This window comes from Papio anubis, chromosome 1 (genome assembly GCF_008728515.1).
Source record: "Papio anubis isolate 15944 chromosome 1, Panubis1.0, whole genome shotgun sequence".
Taxonomy (NCBI): Eukaryota; Metazoa; Chordata; class Mammalia; order Primates; family Cercopithecidae; genus Papio; species Papio anubis.
The window spans coordinates 22,820,559-22,846,406 of NC_044976.1; the positions used below are offsets into that span (position 1 = coordinate 22,820,559).

A 25,848-nucleotide genomic window follows, 5' to 3' on the forward strand; every position below is an offset into this window, starting at 1 on the left:
TTACTGCACTCCAGCCTGGATGACAGAATGAGACTCCATCTCAAAAAAATACATAAAGTAAGTGCAATTGCTAAATTACAGGATACCTGTTCTTGTATATGTGCAAGAAAAGTATACTCTTTTAGGAGAAAAGTTTAACTTACAATGTGTTCTTAATTACTTAGGTTTCATGAGTTAAATTTCCCCTTCTGTTAAAGATTTTTCTTTTTTTTCCCTCCCATTCCCTTTGCCTTGCTGCTCCTTAATTGTAGGAAAGATTTGAAGCACTCTTCACCATCTATGATGACCAAGTTACTTTTCAGCTGTTTAAAAGCTTTAGAAGAGTCAGAATAAATTTCAGCAAACCTGAAGCGGCAGCAAGAGCGCGAATAGAACTCCACGAAACAGACTTCAATGGGCAGAAGCTAAAGCTGTATTTTGCACAGGTACTTCACAGTGCAAAGAACACTGTTCTCTAAACTTGTTTTTCTCCATCCAAAAATAGTTTTAGTTCACCATTTTCTATATTATTATAGCAGAGGTGTATAGAATGAACCATCTCAATCAGCAAATAATACAAAAATATTTTCCTTTTATTTTATAGATACATAATTTTATGTATTTATTAAGCACATTGACCTCCTAACTTTGTTTTGCTGAGACTAGCAGTTGAAGGAGTTGATTTTTCTGGCAGCTTTGATCAACTGGGATTCTGCGTGGGTTACGCCCTGACACCTAGTGTTAGGGAACTAACTTACCTCCTGTGCATCCAGAATGGCACACATGAAATAAGACATGAAATCCTTCGGAAAACTGAGAAAATGGTCTCTTAAATCATTTTCTGTGTTCCATAATTCATATGAGGAACCAGGGAGGTCACAGAACTGTACAAATCTTCGACTTTGAAATTGCAGAGGACCCTGTAGGGTACCAAGAATTGGCTACACTTAGTATATTCTAATCCTGCATTGGTGTGACTCTGAGAAACGGATTTCTTCTGAGAAGAATGGGCAAAATCAAGAGATTACTCATGTATCAAGTGCACTGTTTTATTTTCAAAAAAGCATTTTTTACAGTCTCCCTTTCAAATTAAAAAAAAAAAAAGGTTTCTTATCTTGCCTTCCGAGTAAAAACCTAAATGAAAAGATGTCTTGACATTTCTGGGTAGAGTCTCTTGAGATGGAGTACAAATAAGTCGATATAACCTAATGTCTTCTAAGATCGGAATTTAGTAGTTACTGTCGTTCATTTCTCTGTTCATCCACTTATTTATTTATTTGTTATTTTTATTTTTATTTTTTTATTTTTTGAGATGGAGTCTCACTGTCACCCAGGCTGGAATGCAGTGATGCAATCTCAGCTCACCACATCCTCCGCCTCCCGGGTTCAAGTGATTCTCCTGCTTCAGCCTCCCAAGTAGCTGGGACTACAGACATGTGCCACCACACTCGGCTAATTTTTGTATTTTCAGTAGAGATAGAGTTTCACCATGTTGGCCAGGCTGATCTCGAATTCCTGACCTCAGGTGATCCACTCGCCTCGGCCTCTCAAAGTGCTGGGATTACAGGTGTGAGCCACCACACCCAGCCCATCCATTTATTTTTTATTCAGTTAATATTTATGAAGCACCTACTATGTGTGGCCATGTGCTGTGCACTGAGTGGCCAGTGGTGAGCCAAACAGACCCAGTCCCACCCTCTTGGAGATTATAGACTGTTTAAGAGAAATTTTTAATTTTCTACACAAAGATGGAACAGTAAACATAAAGTTGAAAATGAAGAAAACATAGCCCAGTTTGCAAACTGGCTTTGAGCGTCTCGCTCCCCGCAGGTGCAGATGTCTGGTGAAGTGCGGGACAAGTCCTATCTCCTGCCGCCCCAGCCTGTCAAGCAGTTCCTCATCTCTCCTCCAGCCTCTCCCCCGGTGGGGTGGAAGCAGAGCGAAGATGCGATGCCTGTTATAAATTATGATTTACTCTGTGCTGTTTCCAAATTGGGACCAGGTAATAAACTTCTGTTTTTCCTCTTTTCTTCCCCAAGAAACTTTTATATTGACGATCGTATTCAGCAGTGTGCATTGTGGCAGTATGATTAGAGCAGAGGATAAAGTCAAACACACCTGGGTTCAAATTCCAGCTGTGGCATCTACTTGCTCTGTGATCTTGAGCAAGTTACGTAGCCTCCATTTTCTGAGCTTCTGCTTTTCCATCTATAAAGTAGGGAGAATCATATACACCATTCAGTGTGGTTATAAGTACTAAACGAGGGCCGGGCATGGTGGCTCACACCTGTAATCCTAGCACTTTGAGAGGGTAGGGCGGGCGGACTGCTTGAGGTCAGGAGTTCGAGACCAACCTGGCCAACATGGTGAAACCCCGTCTCTACTAAAATACAAAAAATTAGGCGTGGTGGCGTACACCTCTAGTCCCAGCTACTTGGGAGGTTGAAGCAGGAGAATTGCTTGAACCCGAGAGGCAGAGGTTGCAGTGAGCCGAGATCACACCACTGCACTGCAGCCTGGGCCATGAAGCAAGACTCTGTCTCCAAAAATAAAAATAAAAAATAAGTATTAAATGATGTACACATAATACTCAGTAAATGTAACTGCAATTTTTACTACTACAAATTTTGCTAGTACTTGATAGGCAGTTAGTGAATATTAGGTGCCTTCTCTCCCCAGCCCCACCAAGTATCAGGCAAACAACAACTGCTTTGACTACATTACAAGAATTGGTGGTGATATCATCTCATTCCTTCAATATTTTTGTCATTTCTGTTTCATTTCCTCTGTTCCTTCTCTTTCTCTACCTCTCTTCCTTTTAAAATCATATAAGAAACCGACGTGATGCTGGTTCAGACAGTTGTCCACCCAAGACAGAGGTTACGTCTCTTGAAGGGGAATAAAAGAGGCATGTTGAGGAAGAAGTGACTCAGTGCTGTTTTTAGATGTTAGAGCTGTATCTTAGATATCCAAGGTCCTATAATCAAGGGATTGCCTGTGCTGCCTGGATCCTTACAAGTATCTCCCAAAGGAAAACCGAAACTATTTTGAAGTTAAACAGATTGACTCAGCCGGGTGCGGTGGCTTACACCTGTAATCCCAGCACTTTGGGAGGCCAAAGCAGGCAGATCACTTGGGGTCAAGAGTTCGAGACCACCCTGGCCAACATGATAAAACCCCATCTCAACTAAAAATACAAAAATTAGCTGGGCGTGGTGGCTCACACCTGTAGTCCCAACTACTCCGGAGGCTGAGGCAGGAGAATCACTTGAACCGGGGCGGGAGCAGAGGTTGCAGTGAGCCGAGATCGTGCCACTGCACTCCTGCTTGGCCGACAGAGCGAGACTCCATCTCAAATAAATAAATAAGTTAATTAAACAGATTCACTCATATTATTCATAAAACAATAATTAGCATTTGCATTTTAACTCCCAAGACCTCAGTACTGAAACAACATTTTATACCAGCCTTAAAGTATCAAATCTCTAACACCAAAACAAGATAAAATACTCTGACATAGGACTTAAAGATTTAAACAACAAGAATCACCCATTAAAATAGGAGTAGAACAAAACGTTGCAAGAGACAAAAGAGTTCTTTTTGCTGGAAGTGATGCTTTTGTCATGGTTCTTATTTTGCTTTTACCTCCGCAGGAGAGAAATACGAACTTCACGCAGGAACGGAGTCGACGCCCAGCGTGGTGGTTCATGTCTGTGAAAGTGAAACTGAAGAGGAAGAAGAAACAAAAAACCCCAAACAGAAAATTGTCCAGACGAGGCGCCCCGACCCTCCGACCGCAGCGCTGAATGAGTCCCAGACCTTCGACTGCGCACTGTGAGGCGCTTGGTTGTGGTGCGAGGCGGCTGCCTTGGTGGGCTCCGGCCATGGCGATCTGTGCTCCGCGGCCGATGCGTTGCTGCTGACGGTGTAGCTGAGACTCTGCAGAATGAGGTGTAGGTCTGCTCACCACGCCTGTACTGCAGACACGGTCGTGTAGAGTAGCAGCTGATTTGACCTGTCCCAGATTTTAAGTGATATTCCAAATGGGACTTTACATTAAAGGAGAAGCCCCGGAGATGTGGCCACCCTTAACCATTTTTAAATAATAACATGAGGAAAACAGTTTCGCTCCCCTCCAGCCATGTAAGTCCTCCTGATGCCATGTCACATGAGACACCAAAAACTGCAACTCTAGTCGCAGCCAGTACAGTACCATTTTTATGAATTTAAAAATAGTCTTACAAAGAGAAAAATACAATGGGTATTTTTCTACTGGTATAAATAGCTTCTAATTAATAAATCGATCAAAGGTGGTTATTCAGTATACACGACATTTTTTGCAGGAAAAGAAACCTGAAATACAGAATAATTCGTAGAAATCATGGTTCTCAAGTATTTGTTTCATCAGCTTTGGGGAAGAAATGCCAAATCCACTTTGAGGATCAGTCTTACGACACAGATGTCCCCACGTGTTGCTCTTATCTGAAATTTGGGACAAAGCAATGCATAGGCCCTCATTCCTGATGTGGGGCCCTCCAGACATGGCTGCCCGGGAAGGAGGGCCACTTTAGAAGTGGGAGGTACCACCAGGAAGCTTGAATGATTAGGATTGCAGGTGGCTACTGCATTCTGCCGTTGGTGACCGTGTTCTAGCCTGTAGACCACCCAACTACCTTCATTCACCAACTTTTATCCTTCACCTTTTCCAGTATCGTGTTAACCACTAGTTCTTGAGTCTTTTGCTGTGATGTGTACGTTTATGTATGTCATTCATAGACTTTCAACTAGAAACGGTAATGATAATGTAAATTGTCCCTTTAACCATTTTTCAGCTGGCTTTGAAACAAAAGTCACACTTACTATTTTTCTATGAATTAGGGAATGAGGGGGAGATCATTCAGTTTTACTTTTCTTTTTGTTGAAATTTTGTACCCGGATTGCAATTGGCACTTTTCCTAAGACAGAATTGTTTCTCACTTATGTGTCAGAATGTATATTTGAACCTCCCTAAGAAGCAGCAGGATCTTTTTAACTCTTCTGGTCTGTTTAGACTTTGAAGTCCCTTCTGTAGAAAAGTCTCATAACTGAGAAGGCTTTGCTTTGGGCTGAGTGGGTCTGCTGGCCTCCACTCACTGTGCTGTTTCCTTTGTGTGGCACACTTGGGAAGCTCCGGGGCGTGTGAAGGAGCTGCAAACATGAGTGAGAACTAATGAACCAAGGCGGCTGCCGCCATGAAGGAACAAAACGCAGGCATTCAACCATGACGTCTGCACAGTGATACTAACATGTCATTGTGGTTTTGTTCTCACTTTGGTAAAATTTATTTCTGAGCACTAACTGTGTTGCACACCCCTAAGTTTTTTTTCTATATCTTCCTTGCCCTCAAATACTCTGAGATAATAAACTGTTCCATTTGTAGCCAACTACCGCAGCTAAGCCTCAATGTAAATTCAGTTGAAATTTGCAATTCCATCAGCAATTTGATGTATTGAATTCAAATCATCATTTGTCATTTTAACCGACAGCCACTTAATAAATTTACTTTGCAGTTCTGAACTCAGCATTGTGCCCATTTTTTGTTGCAAGATGGACCCTATATGTCAGGAGACATGTATTATCAACAATTGGGAATTTTTTGAATTTCCTTTTAGGTAATATTGATTCACTGTAATTTTCTAAGTGATCAAAACCCATGATATTTTGTTATTTGGCTTGGCTTTCATTCTCTGCCAATTAAAGAATATTCTATTCCTAACACATAAAACTTTTTACAGTCAAGCAGGGCAAATTAACCAATGCTTTTCTATCTTTTTTTTTTTTTTTAGAGCATTGAATAAATTGAAGAAAACTTTAAACCAAAATTAGAGAGTCATTTAAACTTTTCTGAATGGAAAACATTAATATCTTCATTTTTCTAGTATAATATAATAATAAAATTAATTTTTTTTTTAAAAAAAGCTACTAAGTACCCATCAACTTTTTCATATTGTGAAATGAACCAGGATCTTAACAGGTACTATCATCTCTGTCCTTTTTTGGCTGTATAATATCTAGTTCATGTAACAAATTTATGAGAGGTAAGTCTTGTGGTGTTTTTTTTCTTTTAATAAGATTTTCTGCAATTTTTTTGAAATGGAGTTATTACTTGGATTTAACCGATAGGCCAGGTGTGGTGGCTCACACCATAATCCCAGCACTTTGGGAGGCCGAGGTGGGTGGATCACCTGAGGTCAGGAGTTCGAGACCAGCCTGACCAACATGGTGAAACCCCGTCTCTACTAAAAAAATACAAAATTAGCCTGGCGTGGTGGCACATGCCTGTAATCCCAGCTACTTGAGAGGCTGAGGCAGGAGGATTGCTTGAACCTGGGAGATGGAGATTACGGTGAGCCGAGATCACGCCATTGCACTCCAGCCTGGGCAACAAGAGTGAAACTCCGTCTCAGACAAAAAAAAAAAGAAGAAGTATTTAACCCTGATAGCATAGTAGTAGCCATGTTTTCTTTAGAAACCATAACCTCTTCATGGGACTCAAACTATGTAGAAAATTGTGAGAAAAGATAATGGTGCTTTGTGTTGGGAAAAAAAATATTTGTGAAGGATTAGAAAACCGTAACACTGGCCGGGCGCAGTGGCTCAAGCCTGTAATTCCAGCACTTGGGGAAGCCGAGACGGGTAGATCACGAGGTCAGGAGATCCAGACCATCCTGGCTAACACGGTGAAACCCCGTCTCTACTAAAAAAAAAAAAAATACAAAAATCTAGCTGGGCAAGGTGGCGGGTGCCTGTAGTCCCAGCTACTCAGGAGGCTGAGGCAGGAGAATGGCGTGAACCCGGGAGGCGGAGCTTGCAGTGAGCTGAGATCGCGCCACTGCACTCTAGCCTGGGCGACAGAGCGAGACTCCGTCTCAAAAAAAAAAAGAAAACCGTAACACTTAACAAGGATAGTCACAGAACCTACACTGCATTGGCTCTTACGTTCTCCATTTTTGTAGCACATCCACCTGATGAAACCAAAGATAAATCCAAGTAAAAAGTGTACTAGTGAGCATCTCTGAGGTTTAAGGTACTAAGAGGCAGAAATGGATAAGAACAGTTCCATTGCCTTCGCGAACTAAAACTTGGCGGGAAAGCAAATTAGTCTTTTCACATTCTGCTTCTTCAGAATGTTATACTCAAAAACATATCAGTAATTAAGAGCCAAAGCAAAGCTTCAAGAAACTTTTAAGTTCAACATAAAGGTTTAAATAAAATATTTTTTATTTTTATTTATTTATTTATTTATTTTTGAGACAGAGTCTTGCTCTGTCGCCCAGGCTGGAGTGTAGCCGCGCGATCTCGGCTCACTGCAAGCTCCGCCTCCCGGGTTCACACCATCCTCCTGCCTCAGCCTCCCGAGCAGCTGGGACTACAGGCGCCTACCCCAACGCCCGGCTACTTTTTTGTATTTGTTTTTTTTGTTTTTTGGTTTTTGGTTTTAGTAGAGACGGGATTTCACTGTGTTAGCCAGGATGGTCTCAATCTCCTGACCTAGTGATCCGCCTGCCTCAGCCTCCCAAAGTGCTGGGATTACAGGCATGAGCCACCATGCCTGGCTCTAAATAAAATATTGTAGGCATTGATGGTGTGTTTGAATCAAACAGATACCAGGAGATAGAGGTGAAGTGCAGTACTTTTATTCTTTAAAAAGATAGTCTTTAGCCAGGTGCAGTGGTGTATGCCTGTAGTCTCAGCCATTTGAGAGGCTGAAATGAGAGGATCACTTGAGTTCAGGAGTTCAAGACCAGCCTGGGCAACATAGCAAGTCCCTGGCTCAAAAAAAAAAAAACAACAAAGGTTTCCCATTCATATTAACTCCATCTTTTAAAAATGTCACGATTACAAAGTGAAAAGATTTGACTTTCTTAGAGGCTGAATCACAGAGGTGAAAGTGACCGTGGAAATCATGTACTCTATCCCCATGTTACATAGATTAGAAAAACTGAGGTTATGGCACTGACTTAGGCACCCCAACAAGGCAACCCAGGGACTCGAAATGGCAATCCCAACTCCTGGGCTAGGGCTTTTTCTACCTTTTTTTTTTTTGCATTGGCCTCTTAAAGAGGCAATGAATACTAATTCCTGTCATTAGAAAAAAAAAAAAAAAAGGCATGAAGTGGGAGGATTCTTTTTTCCCTGATGGGAAACAATGAATAAGAAAAATCTCATCGTCTGATGGAAGAGGTGACTTAGTAATTTTAGTGAATGAATTTGATGTCCCATGTTTTGTGGTTTTGTTACCATTGAACCATTGGGGTTGGAATCCGCCTAAATAATTTTATCTTGGTATCCAGCAGTTACATTGGCATTTTATATGGGCTTTCCCAGATTTTCCTATTAATGAAATGAGTAATAGTCGTACTGAAGAGGTAACTCTACTGAAGCAGAATGAGATCTAATGAGGTGGAAATAAAAGAGTTTGCAGTGGAATGATACTGTCACTCCGTGCTTGTAAAATTGAGTTCTATTCAAGACAGAACTGCTATGACTGACCTATTCAAGGCTTCGTTGTTTTTTTTTTTTTTTTTTTGAGACAGAGTCTCACTCTGTCGCCCAGGCTGGAGTGCAGTGGTGCGATCTCCACTCACTGCAAGCTCCGCCTCCCGGGTTCACGCCATTCTCCTGCCTCAGCCTCCCGTGTAGCTGGGACTACAGGTGCCCACCACCACGCCTGGCTAATTTTTGTATTTTTAGTAGAGACGGGGTTTCACCGTGTTAGCCAGGATGGTCTTGATCTCCTGACCTCGTGACCTGCCCGTCTCGGCCTCCCAAAGTGCTGGGATTATAGGCGTGAGCCACCGTGCCCGGCTGGCTTCATATTTTTATACAGACTATTTCACAGACCATAGATTTATTTTAAAAGGGAAAATCTCACACATAATTAAGCAATGGAAAATGTACTCAATCCCGTGGTGTGTCAGGCCCTCTGTCTACTGGGTTTCTCCCCATTCTGCAGAGCTGTGGACCTCGTACGTACCAAACAGGTGAACTTGGTCCATCTTTCCTTCTTCCTTTGTTTACACATTTGCATTTATATCTTCCTGTACTAAAAGAAACAAATTATTTATAATTGGGATGACAATATAAAGGAACAAAAGATGGGGAAATAGTTGCTTCCTAGCTGGAGCAGTAAGTCCATCTTACAGAAACTCACTACTTAAAAAGTTTTAAAAGATTTATGAACCTTGTCCTACAATTCACCAAATACTTATTTGTCTTTTAAACTCCCCTTGGTGTATGGATCAGCCTGAACATCTTGGTCAGAATGCCATTGTTTAATTGTGAATCAGGGGAAAATGTTAATCATTTGGAGACTGTTTTCTTATTACCAAATGTACGATCGATAAGACAACTGAAAGCAACAACTGCTGGGTTCACTGACAAAGATTATAAAAATCATGTTCAAAGTAGAGTTTTTAACCGAGGTTAAGAACTAACCTGGGGCTGAGTCAGTGTCTCTACCCACTTCAATAACAGCATAAAGATCTTTCACTAAATTCCTTATGTGGTCCGTCTGGATGTAAACGTATATATTTCCTTTTGAAAACAGAATCATATCCTGCAGACTCTTGGCACCCCTGCAGAGCTTTGACCGAATGTTCACTCTCATCATAATGGAAGATTTCTATCTATGCAGATAATATAGGTTTTTAAATATTGTTTTCTGTTTAGTCCCCAATCTTCCTAACTCAAACTGGGGACTGAGGAGAGAGAAAGGTGGTTACCCTTGTTATCGTGCCATATTCTTCCTGCTGCTTTTCAACCCCATGTGAGTGTTGATTGACAGTTCTGCTATAATGTGTGTGCCCTTCAAGTTTCAGAAAACTTTCCCGATCATTTCACTTCAACCTTAATTGAACCCAAGAGTCAAAGTTACTATTTTCTCTGAACGTGTTTGTGATCTTCTGTTATATTTTGGAGCATGTTACCTTTATGGTACTATAAGCTGTAGTGCATACTGTTTGTATTGTAAACAACTGGTCAGTAATTTATGTACATGTATTCCACATTTTAGTGTGCGTGAAGTGGACAATCCATAGTTTGTAGTAGTTTATTTGTCAACTTTTAACTCCCCTATGATTTAAGGACATTTAAACATTCCTTGTCCTATCAAGGTGACAAAAGCAGAATGTAATTTTTTTTTTTTTTTTGGAAGCTTCGTGATTACCTGTAACAAGTTCTGTTTTAAAAACCTACGAATAAAGTTAGTAACTATTTTTAAATCAGTCCATTGAACTGAGTTTTTGTGTGTGTAGTATTTTCAATATGCCTCACTTATATTTAGCTAATAAGACAGAGAAGTGCAATATTGTGTTTGTTCCTTCCACAAGAGTCCTGTTGAACATTAATGCCGTGCAGTGCCAGAGTTCAAGGTTGTGAGTCACTGCTGACTGTGTAAATAACCACTGCAGTTTCAGCTCTTCCCTTTTACCCTGGTTTCCTCTTTGGTTAAAAACGATTTATTCCTGGTAAAGACTTACTTTTTGTCTTGGTTAAAAAAAAAAAATCTCCAAAATGTGGAACTATAAATGACAGTAGAGGTTATCTAGTGCAGTGGGATTTCGAATACTTATTTTTAAGCCATAGGACTCTGCTCTTTGTTCAAATGAAATCTTACACAAAGCCAATGTAAAATTGATCACAAAAAAGAAAGGTAAACAAAGGTGCTCCTTTTCAAGGGGCTGGGGGAGGAATGGGGACCTGAGTTCCAACCCCTGTGAGAGCTCAGCAGGACAGACCCAGACACACCCCTCTATTTCCCCTGCCTCCCTCTACTTCCTCCATTCCCACCCCACCCCCAACACACCTTTACAAGAAAGTGGCCCCAGAGGCGTTGCCAAATGCACACATCTGGATGGTCATGGACCTGGGACTAGAACCCACTTCTTGACATTCTTTATACCACACTCCACTACTTTGTTACACCACAATCTTTAATTTTGCTGGATAAATATGTTTGGATTCAAAGGTTCTTGATATTGTTTTGTTTTTGAGACAAGGTTGTCGCCTAGGCTGGAGTGCAGTGGCATGAACACAGTTCACTGCAGCCCCAACCTCCCACCTCAGTCTCCGAAGTAGCTAGGACTACAAGTGTGCACCACCACACCCAGCTAATTTTTGTATTTTCTGTGGAGACAGGGTTTCCCTATGTTGCCCAGGCTGGTCTCTTAACTCCTGATCTCAGGCAGTCCACCTGCCTCAGCCTCCCACAGTGCTGAGATTACAGGCATGAGCCACTGCAAAGTGGCCTTCTTTGTTTTTAAAAAACTAAAGTGGAGTCACTGGGGACATGTCCACTTTGATGTTTTTCCAAGCTGTGTTCTGTGGGGCTGCCTCCAGGGGGCGCCATGCTTCCAGGTTCCTGGAGCCTTGCACTCCTATTATTTGTTGTACCTAAACGTCCCAGCATCAGGTTTCACTTGAGCTAAGGATTCCTTGGCGAAAACAGAAAATTGGAAAACCACTGCAAATAACCAAGACAAAACACACACACACACACAATTTTTTTTTCTTTTCTTTTTTTGAGACCAAGTTTCACTCTGTTGCTCAGGCTGGAGTGCAGTGGTGCAATCTCACCTCACTGCGACCTCTGCCTCCCGGGTTCAAGCAATTCTCCTGCTTCAGCCTCTTGAGTGGCTGGGACTGCCGGCACACACCATCACGCCTGGCTAATTTTTGTATTTTTAGTAGAGACAAGTTTCACCATGTTGGCCAGGCTTGTCTCAAACTCCTGACCTCAGGTGATCCGTTCATCTCAGCCTCCCAAAGTGCTGGCATTACAGGCACGAGCCATCGCACCCGGCCAAAACACAAAATTTTTAATGCAGAATATGAAATACAAGAATCAAGATTTAAGTAATTTACCTAATAAACTGGCTTCAAGTTAAATGCATACAATGTATGTATCAGATGTATCAGAGTCCTATTATCACTGAGAAATATGTTTAAAGGGCAGGAGTGAGCAACCGCTATATTCCTGCCCTCAATGAACACGTTAAAATGTGGTTCTAATCTAGAAGAAGAAAAGATTAAAATTCTTATACACATAGGAAAGATCTCATCTTGCCAAGCTTCCCCGGGTCTTCTGAGACATAGAAAGTCTAAATATAAGTGATTTGTAGATTAGATATTTCTGTAAGGTATTTCAAAGTATGTTACTTGGGAAAAGTTTGTGGTCTGAAACATTTGGAAAAGTTAAATGCTGAAAGTTAAAAGTTAAAGACCTAAATCTAGAATGTAAAAATACTAAGTTAATAGAACAAATTGTGGGAGAATATCATTGTGACCTAGAGGCAGGGAGAGACTTCACAAAACTTTAAAAGCATAAGCTATAAGGTTAAAAATTATAATTGGTTACATCAAAATTAATTATTCATGTTCAATGAAGAATGCCATGAAAATGTTGACAATAGGGAGAAATATTTACAGTCCAGATGTTACCAGAAAGGGCCCTAATCCAGACCCCTACAGAGCGTTTTTAGATCTCATGCAAGAAAGAATTCGGAATGAGCCCACAGAGTAGAGTGAAAGCAAGTTTTTTGTTTTTGTTTTTGTTTTTTTTTTGAGACGGAGTTTTGCTCTTGTCGCCCAGGCTGGAGTGCAATGGCACGATCTCGGCTCACTGCAACCTCCGCCTCCTGGGTTCAAGCGATTCTCCTGCCTCAGCCTCCTGAGTAGCTAGGATTACAGGCATGCGCCACCACGCCCGGCTAATTTTGTATTTTCAGTAGAGACAGAGTTTCTCCATGTTGGTCAGGCTGGTCTCGAACTCCCGACCTCAGGTGATCCGCCCGCCTCGGCCTCCCAAAGTGCTGGGATTACAGGCGTGAACCACCATGCCCAGCCAAGTGAAAACAAGTTTATTAAGAAAGTAAAGGAATGGGCCGGGCATGGTGGCTCACACCTGTAATCCCAGCACTTCAGGAAGCTGAGGCAGGTGGATCATTTGAGGTCAGGAGTTCGAGACCAACCTGGCCAACATGCCAAAATCCCTTCTCTACTAAAAATACAAAAATTAGCCAGGCATGGTGGTGCACACCTATAGTCCCAGCAACTTGGGAGACTGAGACAGGAGAATTGCTTGAACCCAGGAGGCGGAGGTTGCAGTGAGCCAAGATTGTGCAACTGCACTCCAGCCTGGACAACAGAGTAAAACTCTGAGTGAAACTCTCCAACAACAGAGTGAAACGTCTTAAGGAAAAAAAAAAAAGAAAAGAAAGTAAAGGAATGAAAGAATAGATACTCCATAAGCAGAGTAGGGCTTTCCCAAAAGTACAAGGGGGAACGTGCCTGCCTAAGATACAATGCTTGTTTATATATAAGATAAAGCAAAAATCATGGCAGAGATGTGCTCTACTACAAAGGTTTGTGACAAAGAACTGTTAAATCTCTGTGTAACTGCTGTCTTCCACAAGCATCTATATTATTATCTTCAAAGCGAAACATATTCTTAAACTAAAAATGCTTTTGTTCTTAAGATATTGGGACATCAGGACATTTCCTGGGTCTATTATTTCCCAATAACATTAACATTATTAACTTGTTCCCTTAACTGTAAATATCCTGTGACTGAGGACACCTAACCTCCTAGGAATGCAGCCCAGTAGGTCTCAGTCTCATTTTACTGAGCTCCTATTCAAGATGGAGTCACCCTGGTTTGAACACCTCTGACACTAACACAGGGGAAATAACTATAAAATGCAAAGAGATTTTGCAAATTGACAAGGAAAAGCAGCCCAATAGAAAAATAGGCTAAAGGATATGAAAAGTAATTGACAAAAAAGGAAAACAATGAGCCTATGAAGAAACACTAAAACCCAGTAATCAGATGAAGCGCAAATTAAAATAACATGATGCCATTTATACCTATTGGAGTCTCAAAAATGTAAAAACAATGAATGCCAAGTATAGCCAGAAGGCGGGGATATAGGAAATCTGACATATAACTGGTGGAAGTACAGACTAGTTTAGTCATTCTGAAGAACAAACTGGCAGTCGTTGGTCATCTAAATAAGAACAAAATCTCTGACTCTGCAGTTCTGCTCCTGGAGATAGATGAGACAGACAGAGAGAGAGAGAGAGATGTCCCAAGAACATCCCAAAGGGATTCTCACACAGGGCCATAAAGAGGTATATCGAGGATGTTCACTGCACCATTATTTATGGAGACAAACTGGTGTTTGCAACTGGAAAATGAACACTATGGAGAACCATGCAGCAAGAGTAGCCATATACACAGCCACATGGATATATCTTGAAAACAGCTGAGTGCCAAAAGGAGTAAGATGTACCTAACATTCGCATTACCTGAAGTACCACCCACAGACAGTAATGCACTTTGCAAGAATACATACAAATAAAAAGATACACATTAAATATATACCTCCAAACATAAAAAGCATCTTGCACAGATCAAGGATTATGTGCCATGAATTGAGAAGTCTGATTTACTGTGAGACTTTATATCACCTTTTGATAGACTTTAAAGGGTTAGATTCTTTTTTACTACTTTACTTTACTACTTTACATTTTTACTTTACTACTTTACTACATTAATAGTAGATGAAGATTCTCTATTAAATGTACTCCCATATGGATGGAAAAAATATATACTGTATCATTCATTCTTCTCTGAGCTACAAATGAGGAGCTTTGTATGTGGTTTGACTCTAGATTCACCATTTCCTTTTGGTTCAAAGAAGTAATCAGGTTAATTCGCAGCCCGGTGCTATCTTTCTTCAATATCTTTTGAATAATTGAGATCTTTGATGGGAAATTATACAACCTTCTGTCCTGAGAGATTTGACCAGGCCCCTTCCTGCAAAGGAGGAAATTAAACCTAAAATGATTTCTCAGACATCACCTGAGTGAGCCCTGTGAATGAAAGGTCTTTTATGGACCAAATGGACTAGCCTCCTCTGACTTATTTCCTTGATAACTTCAGTTACTTGGCAGGCTATTTATTCTATCCCATCAGATATTTCTAACAACTGTTGGAAAGTCTAGAATGGAGATTTGTCTCCTTTGCAAATGAGAAGCAGCCCTTGAGCATCCTGCTAATCCTAGACACTGTATACTAATGAGTTCTATTGTGAAATGGCACAGAGCTGCCCTCCTGCTCAGTTCCTGTCTCCAGATGTCTCCAATGATACGAACTGAACACTTTAAGGTGCGTTTTCCTGGAGAGAAGTTAACTAGTGATCCATGCTAGAGACAAAGGAGACAGTTAAACTGCAGGTTTAATAAAAATCCATTAAGGGGTGTATTAGTTATCTATTGCTGCACAACATTTTATCCCAAAATTTAGCAGCCTAAAACAAGAAAACATGATCTCAGTTTCTGAGGATCAGGAATCTGGGAGTGGCTAAGCTGGACAGTGGTGGCTCAGGGTCTCTAAGAGGTTGCCATCAAGTCATCAACAAGGCTGTGACAGGGACAGGAGGCAGAGAAATTCTAGGCTGAAAAGGACAGGGACCCTGGCAAAGCTCCGCCCTCAAGCCTAGAACCATGGCCCAAAGTGAGAACATCTCTGTTTTCCCATTCAAATGTTGCTCTCTCCAAAACCACCCCTGGCCCACCCCACCCCCATCCTGTACCCATAAAAACCCCAGGCTCCACTGGCAGAGAGCAGAGAAGGGGAGAAGAGAAGCAGCAGCCAGATGTCAGAGAGAAGCAGCAGCCAGATGTCAGAGAGAAGCAGCTTGACTTCAGAGGGACGGCTTGCCAGTGGGACTTTGGAGAAAAGTCCGGTTGGAGATGGCCAGACTTCAGGGGAAGACCACCTTCCCGCTCCATCCCCTTTCCCGCTTTCCTTCCCTCTGAGAGCCACTTCCGCCAGCAATAAAATCCCACACATTTACTATCCTTCAATTCGTTCATGTGACCTGATGTTTTTCTGGATGCCAGACAAGAGCTTGGGATACAGAAGGCTGTCACACTGACCCTCCGCCCTCGCTGGTGGAAAGCAACCACCTCATGCGAAAAGGCAGAGGGCCCACTGAGCTGTTTAACACTTAAGCCATCCATGAACGGCAAAAGCTAAGAGAGTGTTCATTGTAGCCCGGGCGCGGTGGCTCACGCCTGTAATCCCAGCACTCTGGGAGGCCGAGGCAGGCAGATCACGAGGTCAAGAGATCGAGACCATCCTGGCCAACATGGTGAAACCCCATCTCTACTAAAAATACAAAAATTAGCCGGGCATGGTGGCGTGCACTTGTAATCCCAGCTACTCAGGAGGCTGAGGTAGGAGAATTGCTTGAACCCGGGAGGCAGAGGTTGCAGTGAGGCAAGATCGCACCACTGCACTCCAGCCTGGTGACAGAGTGAGACTTCGTCTCAAAATAAATAAATAAATAAATAAATAAAGTTTTTAAAGAGTGTTCACTGTAGAACTCCTCTAGTCTCTTGGGGGGGTCACACGTACTCCCCTCTAGATGCTGCCATGGGAGTTTCACTCCTACTAGTGCCCAAAAGCACTTGCCCCGGCTCCTGCATCTGTTCTCCTGCGCTCCCCGTCCCACGAGGGGTTGAGAGCTGTGGGCTAAGTAAGCGAGGCACCCTTGTCGCAAGACTCACAAAGGGGTCAAGGGACATTTCCCGTTTCAGCTGGACAATCTGCTTCCCTACTCTCACAAGGCTGTTGGCAGGAGGCTTCAGTGCCTCTCCACAGGGGCCTCTCCAGAAGCCTGATCACAGGACATGGATGCTGGCTTCCCCTGAGCGAGTGATCAGAGAGACAGAAAGAGAGAGAGCCCAAGATGAAGTACTTTTTATAACCTAATCTCAGAAATGATGTACCGTCACTTCTGCCATATGGTATTGGTCATAGACCAACCTGGTACAGTGTAGTAGGAGAAAAAGGGGGCTAAAGTAGAGAGGAAAATGTGTAACTCTAAATGCTTACGTTAAGAGCTTAGAAGGACATAGGGTGAGGACTCTTTCTTCATCTCTCAGCTGTCTTTGTCTCTACCTCTCTTTGCATGTCCACCAAATTCCTTCTTACTGCAAAAAGGACGTCCCCTCACAGCATAGAACATGGTAGCCAACAACTCAGGTGGAAGGAGAGCTTCTTTCTATGATTCCGTACTGCAGTGGGATTCTCATTGGCCAGATTGGGTTGGTGCCCATCCCTGAGGCCAGATGGGCAAGTCTCTTACCCAAGAAAGGGAAATGAAAGCAGGGCAGACAAAAATAAAATAGCGATCACAGTGGACTTCAATCACAGTAAACTTCAATATCTCAAGGAACTTTATAAAGACCAAAAGGGGAGAGTATTTTATTCATTGGTAAATTAGTCCGAGTTTAGAGACCTAATAAGTAAGCATTGATTTTTATCTGGCCTTCATTTTTTTCACCACTCAATTCTGATTCCAGGCAAGATACGAGAAGTAAATTTTAAGCATGTTTGATAAATGTACCCAAAGTAAGTTCTGGTATAGAGAATTTCAGACAGAGAGCTTTTATGATATTTACCACAGAGCTTCCTTATAATCTTGATGTTGAATGTGAAACAAAACCATTATCCCAGTCTTTCATGTCATAATAAGAGACATATCATATATGCCAGTATACATAAAGAACAGTATTTTATCATTACTCTAAATTTTTAATAGGGTTAGCCACTTATATTTTGGTTTTGTGCCATTTCCCTATTTAAGCACCTCAAGATTCAAGAAAGGAAATAATTTCATAACATGTTTTTATTTAGATTTTCTGACTTTATAAATAAAAGATGCCAGGTGCAGTGACTCACACCTGTAATCCCAGCACTTTGGGAGGCTGAGATAGGCAAATCACCTGAGGTCAGAAGTTCGAGACCACTCTAGCCAACATGTTGAAACCCCCTCTCTACTAAAAATACAAAAACTAGCTGGGCGTAGTGGTAGTCACTTGTAATCCCAGCTACTCGGGAGGTTGAGACATGAGAATTGCTGGAACCCAGGAGGTAGAGGTTGCAGTGAGCCCAGATCATGCCATTGCACTCCAGCCTGGGTGACAGTGAGACTCTGTCACAAAAATAAAATAAAATAAAATAAAATAAAATAAAATAAAATAACTGGAAGGAATTCTGTGTTTAAAAATGTAGTTTTCACATTGTTTAGGAAATAGAAAACATACAGTGGAAATCTCACAGTGGATGGTAAAACACACGGAAGAATGTGGAACCTGGCACGATGGGGAGGAGAGAGGCCCGGTAAGGGAACAAACACGTAAGCAGAGACTGCAGCCTCTGTGACTCTTGCAGAGCCCAGCTCAGAGCCTTGCCCACTTAAGCTCTCAGGAAGTGTTTACTCAAATGAACTCACACGTGGCTAACTGAGCGAACACCTATATATCCCAGAAAAGGTAACTTCCGGTCCCCATAGAATAATTTTAATAAAACTCAATCCTACAGCTCAGGAAGAACAGGACAGTGGTTTTCCAAATGCCAGATATTTTTTCAGAAATTGTGTCTTCTTTTTTACAGTTGTGATCATTTGATCATTTGTTAGACAAACCTGATCAGAGTGGTTTTTTGTTTTTTTTTGAGACCGGGTCTTGCTCTGTCACCCAGGCTGGAGTGCAGTGGTGTAATCTCGGCTCACTGCAACCTCTGTCTCCCAGGTCCAAGTGATTCTCATGCTTCAGCCTTCCAAGTAGATGGGATTACAGGCATATGTCACCATGCCCAGCTAATCTTTGTATTTTTAGTAGAGATGGGGTTTCACCATGTTGGCCAGGCTGGTCTCAAACTCCTGGCCTCAAGTAATCCACCCACTCAGCTTCCAAAAGTGCTAGGATTACAGGTGTGAACCACTGCGCCTGGTCACGTGATCAGAGATTTTTAATTGCCAGAGATGGCCCATTAATCCTTTTGTCTTCTTTCTTTTCTCTTCCTCTCTCTCTCTTTCTCTCTTTCTCTCTCTTTCTCTCTTTCTCTCTTTCTCTCTTTCTCTCTTTCTCTCTTTCTTTCTTTCTTTCTTATCTTAAGCTAGCCTCAAAGTCCCCGCTGTTCTCCTGAAAGGAACTAAGGCGAGGAATCTACCTCCTAAGGCAAATGGCCAGAGCTGAGGACAGGATTGACTGTGTTTCCATTACATTGACATATTATCATCTTTCATAACTGGGATCCTTTTGGATCATTAACGGTAGCCATGAGGTAGAAGGTGGGACTAGACTCTGGAAGGGGACTGGGACACTGAACCAAACGGAGGAGTAGTTAAAATAAGGACAGGGCAGAAGCAGCTTTCCATGAGACGCACCCACCAGTGTTCCATGTCAGCTGACACAACATCCAGGAGTTACCTCCCCTTTCCATGGCAATGACCCAAAAACCCAGAAGTTACTACTCTTCTCCTAGAAATTTCTGCATAAACCATCCCTTATTCTGCATGCAATTAAAAGTCACTATAAATGGCCAGGTGCAGTGGCTCACACCTCTAATCCCAGCACTTTGGGTGCCAACCCTTGAGCAAGTCACTCCCTCTCTATGATCTTGGGCTCCTCAGTGGCTCCCAACCCTGGTCACACATTAGCAGCACCTGGGCACCTCATAAAAACCCATGACTGGTCTGGCCCCACTGCAGAGCCTCTAGCTCTATAGCTGTAAAGTGCAACCTTAGCAGGAGTTTTCCAAAGTCCCCAAGGGATTCTGAGGGACCACCAGGACTGAGACAGCCAGGGCTGGGGGATGTCCGAGGTCACCCAAACGTGGCTTCTCACTCCCTAGATCACCACATTTCCTGGGCCTTTAGAATTACTGTAAATGCTTTCATCTAACAAAATGTCCATCTACAATACTGTAATTAATCTTGATACTTGCACAAGAGTGTGTGCAAATATCAACAGTAATTACTCTTTGTGTGTGTGTGTGTGTTGTTGTTGTTGTTATTGTTTTTGAGACAGAGTCTCGCTCTGTCGCCCATGCTGGAGTGCGGTGGCGCAATCTCCGCTCACTGCAGCCTCCGCCTCCCAAGTTCAAGTGATTCTCCTGCCTCAGCCACCTGAACAGCTGGGATGACAGGCACCCGCCACCATGCCCGCCTAATTTTTGTATTTTTAGTAGAGATGGGGTTTCACTATGTTGCCTAGGCTGATCTCAAACTCCTGGGCTCAAGTGATCCGCCAGTCTCGACCTCCCTAAGTGCTGGGATTACAGGCATGAGCTATCAGGCCTGGCCTACTCTTTGAACTCATTCATGCTCCACGCCTTTTGGGGTAGGCAGATATCACTATCCCAGCTTCCTTTTATTTTTCTCCAGAGCACTCATTACTCTCCAACATGCCATATCATTGGCTTATTTATTTATTTTTTGAGACAGGGTCTCACTCTCTCACGCAGGCTGGAGGGCAGTGGCACAATCACAGGTCACTGCAGCCTCAAACTCCCAGGCTCAAGTGATCCTCCCACCTCAGCCTCCCGAGTAGCCAGTAGTACGGGTGTGTGTCACTACATCAGGCTAATTGTTGTATGTTTTGTAGAGGCAGGGTCTCTCCATGTTGCCCAGGCTGGTCTTGAACTCCTGGACTCAAGTGACCCACCCTCCTCGGCCTCCCAAAGTGCTGGGATTACAGGTGTGAGCCACGACGCCCAGCCTGGCTTCTTCATTTTTGTTGTTTTTCTCCCATCAGAATGCATGCTTCATCAGGGCAGGAATTGTCATCTCTTCTATTCATCGCTGGCACATAGCAGGCTGTTGGTAAATATTCACTGAATGAATGAATTATAGAAGAGGAAACTCATGCCCAGAGAGGCTAGGAGACCTGCCTGAAGTCACACAGCAAGTAAATGGAGTAGCCGTTAGATTGTGTCTTCTCTCGGTGTGTGTCTTTTCTGCTGTCACTCTGGGATTCCTAGGGTGACTGTGAGAGTAGGATAGACCAAGGAGGTACCAGGGGAGGAGGACTTAGCAGCTGAGATAGCCGCGAATGGGCTGACTGTCACCAGGAGAGCACAGGTTTCTTGTCAAGGCGAGGAGGAGTGGCTTCCGCTGATGGCAGAAGGACTTAAATTAATTTACAGCTTCCCATTTTCATTCTGAGAATAGAAATTTTTCCCTTGTAATTGCCAGCAAATAGTTTGTGCTAACACACAGTCCTAAAAATGTAGCATAAAAAAAATGAGGAAGCTGTCAGGTTATTACCTGGGCTGGCTATTTAAAGGCAGACTCACGATTATCAGACTTACCGTGGAACTGGATGAGGCCTCAGAGACTAAGCCGTCCAACCTGTCATTTCACAGATGAGAAAACAGAGGCCCAGGGAGATCAGGTGGCTTGCAGGGAGATTAGACCCCTGACTCCGCGTCGTCACTCTATTTTCTCATCCTCTGTCACCAGATGCTCCTAGAGGTAAGATGGGAATTAGACCACATGCAGGACAGCAGCGCGTGGGAAGGGGCACTGGTCCTCCTCTGCACTTCACGTCCACCCAGCGCACGTCCATCTGGGAACAGCCACATGACACACTGCACTATGAGCCCTATAGGTCATTTAGAACCTTGGCCTGAGTCTTGTGGCCTTTGCTGCTCCTTCTACTCTCTACCCCCTTAATTGAGAGACAGGGAATTGTTTCAAAATCAATTGGCCTAGGTATCTTTGCCTCCTCTCTCTCTTTCTCCCTCTCTCTCTCTCTGTACTAGATTAAACAATGTGGACTTGGGTTTCTCTGGACTCATGATTCTCTGTGCTTCGTCTCCTCCCCTGAAATTGCATTCTAATCCCCATGACATTTGGCTGGTTTCCCCAGCAACCATCTCAAAAGCCATAAACAGCAGATTAAGGCTTTGAGGGGAGACATGAAAGACTGGACATGCCTGGCCAGGAGAAGAAAACACTGCCGCTCAAAGGCTAGTTTGTAGTTACATCTTCTGCTAATAAGAAAAGGAAGGATAACTGGTTGCCTCTGGGTATTTTCCATGTGGAAGTAGCCATTTTTTGTTATTTTAAAATCCCCCAGCACCTGAGACTCCCATATGGTAATATCCAAAACTGGAGTGGTTTGTTGGCTAATTGTTGCTTTTTTTTTTTTTTTTTAGATGGAGTCTCGCTCGCTCTTCACCCAGGTTGGAGGAGTACAGGGGCAGATCTCAGCTCACTGCATCCTCTGCCTCCTGGGTTCAAGTGATTCTCCTGCCTCAGCCTCCCGAGTAGCTGGGATCACAGGTGCACGCCACCACGCCCAGCTAATTTTTTTGTGTTTTTAGTAGAGACGGGGTTTTGCCATGTTGGCCAGGCTGGTCTCGAACTCCTGACCTCAGGTGATCCTCCCACCTTGGCCTCCCAAAGTGCTGGAATGTTGGGTAATTTTATAAGTAATTTTCATTGACTAATAAAACTGATTTATATATAAACATCATCTTTATTTTAAAAATGAAAAGTCACCACACTTTTTTTTTTACATTCCATTAAACTCCTTTCAAAATCTTCTTCTTCTTTTTTTTTCTTTTTTTGGAGAAAGAGTCTGGCTCTGTCACTCAGGCTGGAGTGCGCAGTGGTGCAATCTCATCTCACTGCAGTCTCTTACCTCCTAGGCCCAAGTGACCCTCCTACCTCAGCCTCCCAAGCAGCTGGGACTATAGCCATGCACCACCATGGCTGGCTAATTTTTAAAATTTGTTTTGTGGAGATGGGACCTTGCCATGTTGCCCAGGTTGGTCTCGAACTCCTGGACTCAAGTGATCCTCCTGCCTCAGCCTCCCAAAGTTCTGGGATTACAGGCGTGTGCCACCACCCCCAGCCTGTTGCTTGTCTTAATTGCAAGGGGAAACCCTCAATGGCTTTCCCCTATCCTTGGAATAAAATTCTTATCTGACCTGTAAGACCTCGCATCTGATCTCTGTCTGCCTCTAACCTCATTCTGTCCTCTCTCCCTGAAACCACCCCTGGCTTTAGTTGCCATACTGGCTTTAGGATCTTTTCACAAACCAACCTTCTGCTTCCCCCACCCTATCCCACCCTGCTCCCTTCTAGAGCACTCCCCGGCCCCAGCTCCAGCCTCTCCTCACCTGCCTGCCTGTCCTTTGGGTCTCAGCTCCCCGTCCTCCCCTGGCAGATGGGTTTTACCCTCTCCTCTGTTTCTGAGGGAGCCACTGCCCCCACCCGTAATAACCAATGACACCGTATTATTATTTCATTTAGAGCTTTTCAGACGGTCTCACTATTTTGTTACCATCTTTTGTGCTTGTGTCATCTGTCCCCGTACCCCAGCCCCTCTGGAAGGTGAGGTGTACAGGGCAGGGAGGGGCCACCACTGACTCTGTCCTACCTTGCAAAGTGCCTGGCCTGTAGTGAACACTCTGTAGCACTTAATGAGTGAATATGCTGAGCAATGAAGAGCCTTTTCATGCTTCTGCCTCCTGGGCTTGGCTGGTGTGTCTGACCCTGGTTATGGGAGGGCTGATGCAAGGAAGAGCTCCCTTCCCAAACCCCTTACTGTTTGTGCACAAACTCATTCTGACATGGCAGGTGTCCTGTGGCTTAGCCAGCCTGGATTAAGGGACAAAGCAGAAGGTGGGCTTGAGCCATAGATAACAGAAGGCTGAAGACCACCAAACCCCATGGAGAAGGACCTATCTGAGACACCAAGGTTCCCCTTCCCAGCTCCTGCCACTTGGCGTGATCATTCTCCCACTTACCTGGCACTTCACAAGCGTCATCACATTTCTAAGCCTCACCACAACCATACTGAATAACTTCTCTTCATTTTACAGAAAGACACAGTCTCAGAAACTACTCCCATCTTGAAAGTAGTAAGCAGTGGAGCCAGGATTTGAATCTGAGACTGTGCACTGGGGGCTCTTGCCCCCACAAACAAACCTGGAAAAGCTTCCAGAAACATCCTGAAGTGTCCCCCCCTCCACCACTGCCATTTACTATGGAACTCAGGCCTCAAGGCCAGAGCAGGCTCCCACTGGACTCCCCTCCTCACATTGTGGCCTCTCCCTGTAACCAGGTCTGCCTCCCCCACCACAGGGAAGCTCTTGAAGCCAGGGATTAGTGCCATGCTCCTTAAAGATCATACTCAAGTGTCTCAAGTCTTTGATGAGAAAGTAGAATTACAGAATTATACTCTCAATCAATATTCGTTAATACCGCCTTGTGGCTGGGCATGGTGGCTCATGCCTGTAATTCCAGTACTTTTGGAGGCCAAGGTGGGAGGATCACTAGAGCCCAGGAGTTAGAGGCTGCAGCGAGCCGAGATCACGCCACCGCACTCCAGCTGGGGCGAGAGAGCAAGACCCAGTCTCCATAAAATAAAATAGGTCCGGAGCAGTGGCTCATCCAGCACTTTGGAAGGCAAAGGCTGGTGGATCACTTGAGGTCAAGAGTTCAAGACCATCCTGGCCAACATGGTGAAACCCCATCCCTACCAAAAAAAATATATTAGCTGGGTGTGGTGGCATGTGCCTGTAATCCCAGCTACTCGGGAGGCTAAGGCAAGAGAATCACTTGAACTAGGAGGCAGAGGTTGCAGTGAGCCGAGATCGTGCCACCACACTCCAGCCTGGGCGACAAAGTGAGATCCTGTTTCAAAAATAAATAAATAAGTACTACCTTGGAGTTTCCTATAAAAATACGTGTTTTTTCCTATAAAAATCTTAGTTCTTAGCTGAGGAGAGTTTGAAAGCATCTCACAGGCACTGAGCGGCAAGCCAGTCGGCCCAGATCCAATCACTTTCTGGAAATCATTTGAAAACAGAACCGGGAAACCAGCCTCTACTCCTGATTCTGTCACTAACCTGCTATAAGACTTTGTGCTCACCTCTGCTTCCTGGGCCTCAGCTTCCCTGTTTCTGAAAGAAGAGATCCCCTCTCCGAGGTCTCTTCCCGCTTTCTATAAATATTGATTGAGAGCCTGCTGCCTGCCAGGGATATCGCCCTGGGCTCCTGGGATACAGCTGGAAGCCCAACAGCCTGGGGAGGAAGGAGCCTTTGATCCTACAGGGGCTGAGTTCTTGACACTTGCCGCTGCCAATCCCGGTCTAACGTTCTGTGGCTGTCTGAATCCCCACCTGCCCCCCACAGCCTTCAATCAGATTAGCGCCGTGCTCCTTTAAAGACCCTACTCAAAGTGCCTAGAGCTCACCTGGGTGTGTTTGTGAGGCCCCTTCCCTCTCCTTACTCCTCGGAGGAGGAGTCCCACCTGGAAGCCTCCTGCTGGATTTCTCTACTGGACTGAGTGCCCGTGAGTGCCAGAGCCAGTCCCAAAAAGGACCCAGGCGCGGGGACACCACGGGGAGGCGCCGCCACTCCAGTGTGCGGGACCCTGGCACCCCCGGCGCGGCCCCCGGGCTCCCCGGGATCACCTGCACGGGGCGGGGCCGGGGGCGGGACGCCCCGGGTGGGGGCGGGATCCCCAGGGTGGCAGCGCCGGCGGCGGCGGGGACCCAGGCTGGGAGAGCGGCGGCGCTGGCGGGAGGCCGAGCGGGGCTCGACAGAGCAGGTAGGAGGCGTCTGGTCGCCGGGGCGCCCAGGGCTGCGAGGAGCGAGGAGCGAGGAGCGAGGAGCGGCCCGGCCTAGGTGCGGTGGCTTCCTGTCCACCTGCAGACCGCGCTGGGCGAAGGAGGGCCTGGGGGAGGGGACGAGGGGTCCCCAGTCTCGCCCCCACCTCTGTTGGAGGAAGTGCCTGGGGTCTGCACGGAGAGGGCGTTGGTCCGGGGTGGTGGGAGGGAGGCTGACCGTCCCCAGTGGGTTTCCCTGTCCCCTCCTCACCCAAGCGTCTGGCGGAGGGACCAAGGCTCGCTGGAAGAAAAGGGGGTCGACCTTGACCCGGCCTGGAGATGCAAGGAGCTTTTACCCACTTGGGGCCTTGTCCACCTCATCTGTTAAATGGGCGCCTTGATGGGTCGGC

At 44.5% G+C, this 25,848-nt stretch overlaps 1 protein-coding gene and 1 long non-coding RNA gene across 2 annotated transcripts; one reads left to right on the forward strand and one right to left on the reverse strand.

Annotated features, from left to right (window-relative positions):
* On the forward strand, positions 1 to 5,535 carry LOC116274541 (calcipressin-3-like). Its single transcript, XM_031665441.1, has 3 exons — positions 1 to 425; positions 1,810 to 1,981; positions 3,633 to 5,535. Exons 2-3 carry the CDS (start codon positions 1,816 to 1,818, stop codon positions 3,815 to 3,817), a joined length of 351 nt encoding a protein of 116 aa, XP_031521301.1. The 5' UTR covers positions 1 to 425; positions 1,810 to 1,815; the 3' UTR covers positions 3,818 to 5,535.
* Positions 1,976 to 25,302, reverse strand: LOC116274543. The gene is made up of 3 exons (XR_004183296.1): positions 25,084 to 25,302; positions 21,185 to 21,341; positions 1,976 to 2,187 (listed from the first exon to the last, which is right to left on the reverse strand). It is a non-coding gene; the product is annotated as an uncharacterized LOC116274543 (long non-coding RNA).
* Between the last annotated feature and the right edge of the window lie 546 nt (positions 25,303 to 25,848).